The following is a 5,000-nucleotide window of genomic DNA, read 5'->3' on the forward strand; positions in this document are numbered from 1 at the left end:
TGTGTCGGGAACTGTGTCCGCTGTCGTCCGGGGCAGCGGAGCGTCTGAGTCCTCCTCTCTCCTCCGTCTCCGAGCGCGTCTCCATTCCCCGCTCCGCCATCCGCACCGCACTCATGGAGCGCGCCGCACAGGACATCCACAGAGCACTCGAGTAAGGCACCAAGGCAGACACCACAAGCAGCGAAGACAGACAGACAGACAGACAGACAGACAGACAGACATACAGACAGACAGACAGACAGACAGACAGACAGACAGGGAGACTTCCAGGCAGATAGATAGACAGTCATACAAGCAGACAGACACGACAAGCAGGCAGACCAACATGATCTCTCAGAATTCCGTGAAATGGACACAGACCTTTAGGACACAAAATCTGTGTCACTTTCACAGATTTTGCCAAAATTCAGTGTCCCTGGTCATGAAATTGTTTTCCGTGATGGACTCACGGAAGTGCTTTCTCTATATTCCCACACCTCTTTGTTTCCACAGTCTTGTGGTTTCTCGTGATTTTTCTAATTTCAACTATTTTTTTCTCAAAAAACTTTTCTTACTGGCAGGTTAAGGTTGGGGATTGTTTTGGTTAGGGCACAACTTAAATTGCTGTAGCACTCTTTCGTTTAGTATTAGCATTTGGTATAAATTTTCTAATGATAGACTCAACATAGTGCTGTGGGAATAGAAATCACTTCTGTGAATTCATCACGGAACACACATCCATGACCAGGGACAGATTTCGTGTCCCAAAGATCCGTGTCCATTCCACTGAATTTTGAGAGATCATGCTTGGCAGACAGACAAGGAGACAGGTAGACATGCAGTACAGGAAGTCTGATAGACAGACAAAGTGAAAGGCAGAGAGTTTGCAGTCAGACAGTCACATAGACAGGCACACAGTCAGAGGGAAACGCCAGCATCTAGAATTAAATGCGATCCTGTTTTGCTGGGCTGAAAGATTTTATCTAAAATTTCAAAATGTCAGGTGTAGAATTGTTTCCTGCCTTGTGGCCTGATGTATTGTTTCCACATACTGTATGCACTTAACCCCTTCATGCAGAGACTGTTGTAATTCTGTAGTCAGAAAAATGGTAATGGCCATATCATAATCAGTTACTTAAGTCTCTCTGCAATTGCATAGCAATGTCGTTACAATGTACGTTTTTTCAGCACATAGTGAACAGGATGGCCGACGAGCCCATCTGCGTGAAAGGGCTTCATCCAGTGATTGCAGACATACCGCACAGAGTGCTCTTGAATGTTCTTCCCCTCCACTGGTCTCCACTGATTTCACTCAGCGGTGTATCAATTCAAACATATACAGTCATCTCTCTTGACCTTTAAGAAGAGTGTGAAGACTTGTCTCCACCGATTCCCTCTATCCTGGTTGCACTACCTTTGACATGATGTTGTTGTACACTGTGTTCCTCTACATGTCTAGCGTCTAATATGTCAAGTCGCTTTGGATAAACACATCTAGTTTGGTATAATGTAGTGTAATGTTTTGTTAGTGTCTGTTTTATATTCGCTTTGGGGCTTTTTCGCCTTTATTCGGACACGGCAGTGAAGATGGAGACAGGCTTTTGTGTCTAATATGCCTAAAGTGTCTTCATATATTTGTCAAATATAGAGATATATAGATATAGATCATTGTCAAATCTAGAGAATAAATTTAAGAGAGTAAAATTCTAGACGATGCTAGCTGTGCCTATATGGCAATGTAAAGTTAGAGCAGTGTTTCTCAACCTTTTTTAAGGCGAGGCACCCTTTCAATTCATGAAAAATTTCAAGGCACCCCAAAACAACAAGCCGTAACATGGCATCGCATCCGATACCACACAAGCTTAGAAAAGTAACATATTTGGAAACGTCACACGACCTACGTTTGAAGTTGCAGCTGACTGGAGCGACCTGTATTTACTTTATTATGCGTAAATGGCAGATGAAAGATTCCACTGACTAGCATTAACTTATCAATTGAGACAAATATGTTTATATTACATAATTTTATATATCAGTCACATTGCCCCGGCACCCCTGTTGAGAAACACTGAGTTAGAGCACTAAGACTCCAAGCCTTCCAAAAGTTGCTGTATTCTTCAGGAAGTACACCACTATACTGCAATGTAGTAATGTAATGTTCTTGAGTTGCATTTGTCTGTGTTCCTCCAGGGAGGTCAAGCTGTCCGTGGTGTCCTACCTCACCAACTCCATAGTGGACCAGATTCTGCAGGAGCTCTACTCCACACATAAAACCCTGGTAAGCGCCCAGTGGAGCTGCCTTGACCTACGTAAGTGTGTGCGTATGGTCAAACCACAAATGCACCACTTTTTCCACATTACCAGTTGATGTATTGTGCATGAAACGTATGGGCAGCCTATGTAATTAGATTTATCCATCTGCATCTAGTAGATGTTGTATTGTTCACTGTAATAGATCTACTCAGTCACAAACATTGTGTGTGTGTGCTTGTGTGTGTTTGTGTGCGTGCACGTGTGTGTGTGTGTGTGTGTGCATGCGTGAGTGTGTGTGTGCACGTGTGTGCGTGTGCATTGTGTGTGCATGGTGTGTGCATGTTGGTGTATGTGTGCGTGCATGCTTGCCTGTGTGTTTGAATGTCTGTGCATGTGTGTGTGCGTGCGTGTTTTGCAGGCTCGGCAGGTGTCCCAGCTTAAGCGCTGGGAGGGCATGTGTGATGGCGGCACGGGCAGGAGATCACATCGACATCGAGACTCACTAGAGATCACAGACGAGGAACTCGGCACTAGCATAGTAAGGGTTTGTGTACTGTACGTGTGTGTGAGTATACAAGTGTGTGTCTGAGACAGAGAGCGTGAGTGTACGCGTGCGTGTGTGTGTGTGTGTGTGTGTGTGTGTGTGTGTGTGTGTGTGTGTGTGTGTGTGTGTGTGTGTGTGTGTGTGTGTGTGTGTGTGTGTGTGTGTGTGTGTGTGTGTGTGTGTGTGTGTGTGTGTGTGTGTGTGCGTGTGTCGTACGGTATATTCAGTTTACTGTGTATGTACCTATAGATATCTGGTGTGTGCATGTGTGTGTCTTTGTGTATGTGAGCACGGGAGAGATAGAGTTGTTGACGGAGCAAGAGAGCAGGTGCACTATACACACTACAGTTTGCGTCTGATGTGTGTCTGTGTGTGTGTGTGAGAGAGAGAGAGCAAGAGTGGTGGAAAAAGATGGAGAGAGAAAGGGATACTACAAAATGAGAAAGATGAGGAGAGAGGTTACACTATGACAAGTGCCTCATTCGTCTCCCGCCTCTCCTCCTGCTTTCTAGGACACCATCGCCATTAAGAAGCGGAGCTCCAGAACCCGACGCATCCGACCCGTATCCACCAGGCTGAGTGAGTGCCCGCTGTCCTCTATCACTCTTTCTTTCCTTCTCCCTGTCTCCCTTTCTCTCTCTCTCTCTTTCTCTCTCTCTCTCTCTCCCTCTCTCTCTCTGCCTCTCTCTCTCTCTCTCTCTCTCTCTCTCTCCCTCTCTCCCTCTCTCTCTCTCTGCCTCTCTCTCTCCCCCTCTCTCTCTCTCTCTCTCTCTCTCTCTCTCTCTCTCTCTCTCTCTCTCTCTCTCTCTCTCTCTCTCTCTCTCTCTCTCCTTTTCCCTTTATTCTCTTCTTTGTTTATCTGTTCATTGCTGGGATCGATGGCCTTTTCTGCTCTTCTTCCCTCTCTTGCTCTCTTCCCTTCTACCTCTTCCTCTCTCTTTCCCATCTCCTGTTACTCTCTACCTATTTCTTGCTCTGTTCTTTTCTCTCTCTCTCACTCTCTTTGCCTCTCTCTCTTCCTCTTTCACAAAGTCTGTCCCTCTGTCCTCTCTCCTCCACTCTCTCTTTTATCCTCTCTCCTCCCTAATCTGTCCTCTCTCCTTTCTCCTCTCTCCTCTGCTCTCTCCTCTCTCCTCCCTCAACTGTCCTCTCTCCTTTCTTCTGTCTCCTTTACACTCTCTCTTCTCTCTCCTCTCCTCTCTCCTGCCTCTTTTCTCCTCTCTCCTCTGCTCTCTTCTCTCCTCTCTCTTCTCTCTTATCTGTCCTCCCTCATCTGTCCTCTCTCCTCCCTCATCTGCCCTCTCTCCTCTCTCCTCCCTCATCTTTCCTCTCTTCTCTCTCCTATGCTCTCGTCTCTCTCCTCTCTCATCTGCCCCCTCTCCTCTCTCCTCCCTCATCTGTCCTCTCTCCTTTCTTCTCTCTCCTTTATCCCCTCTCCTCACTTCTCTGTCCTCTCCTCTCTCCTCCCTCCTCCCTCCTCTCTCCCTGGCGGCAGTGTTCCTTTTTCTTGACTCCCATCTCTCTGGGAGGTCCATTAGCACTGGCGTCCCGCTGTGAGTGTTTACGCTGCCTCCCACTCCCTCTTCATCTTCCTCTTCATCTTCTCTTCTCTTCCCTTCTCCTCTCTTCTCTTCTCTTCTCCTCTCTTCTCTTCTCTTCTCTTCTCTTCTCTTTGCACTCCTCCTCTAGCAGACCCTGACACCTTTTCTGCTTCTGCCCATCCCTCTTTCCGTTTGTTGATTTGTTTTTCCTCTGGTGCTTAGTTTGCATTCTTCCATTTCTTCTTTTTTAAATTCTTCTTCTTCTTCTTCTTCTTCTTCTTCTTCTTCTTCTTCTTCTTCTTCTTCTTCTTCTTCTTCTTCTTCTTCTTCTTCTTCTTCTTCTTCTTCTTCTTCTTCTTCCCTTACTCTGCTGCTGTGTCATTTTTAGTTTTCTATTCTCTTTCTTTCTTTCTCTATCTAATTAATAATAATTTATTCTCATTCTGTCTGTAGTGCTTCCTCCATGCAGTAGTCACCAGTGCTTTCCACCAACCTTCTAGTTTCCAGTCGTTTTTTCTTCATCTGCCCTTCCCTTCATCTATTCCTCTCTTATGGTCTCCAATCTTTCACTCTCCAGCCCACTTTTTCTTATATTTTCCTCATTGTCATCTCATTATTTCCCTCAATGACATGGCATGCATCCCCTCAATCACCACCTTTTCATCATTCTGTCCCTCTCTTTC

At 45.8% G+C, this 5,000-nt stretch overlaps 1 protein-coding gene across 1 annotated transcript in view; it reads left to right on the forward strand.

The window, feature by feature from the left end:
* LOC134451553 (capping protein, Arp2/3 and myosin-I linker protein 3-like) overlaps nucleotides 1-5,000 on the forward strand; it is an 81,020-nt gene that overhangs the window by 56,760 nt on the left and 19,260 nt on the right. Inside the window, exons 27-30 of the mRNA XM_063202059.1 lie at nucleotides 1-151; nucleotides 2,170-2,257; nucleotides 2,651-2,770; nucleotides 3,289-3,355. The exon at nucleotides 1-151 is cut by the window's left edge and continues 25 nt beyond it. Of these exons, the coding sequence (XP_063058129.1) occupies nucleotides 1-151; nucleotides 2,170-2,257; nucleotides 2,651-2,770; nucleotides 3,289-3,355 (426 nt within the window). The remainder of the gene's footprint in view (nucleotides 152-2,169; nucleotides 2,258-2,650; nucleotides 2,771-3,288; nucleotides 3,356-5,000) is intronic.

The sequence above is a fragment of the Engraulis encrasicolus genome, chromosome 6 (assembly GCF_034702125.1).
Source record: "Engraulis encrasicolus isolate BLACKSEA-1 chromosome 6, IST_EnEncr_1.0, whole genome shotgun sequence".
Taxonomy (NCBI): Eukaryota; Metazoa; Chordata; class Actinopteri; order Clupeiformes; family Engraulidae; genus Engraulis; species Engraulis encrasicolus.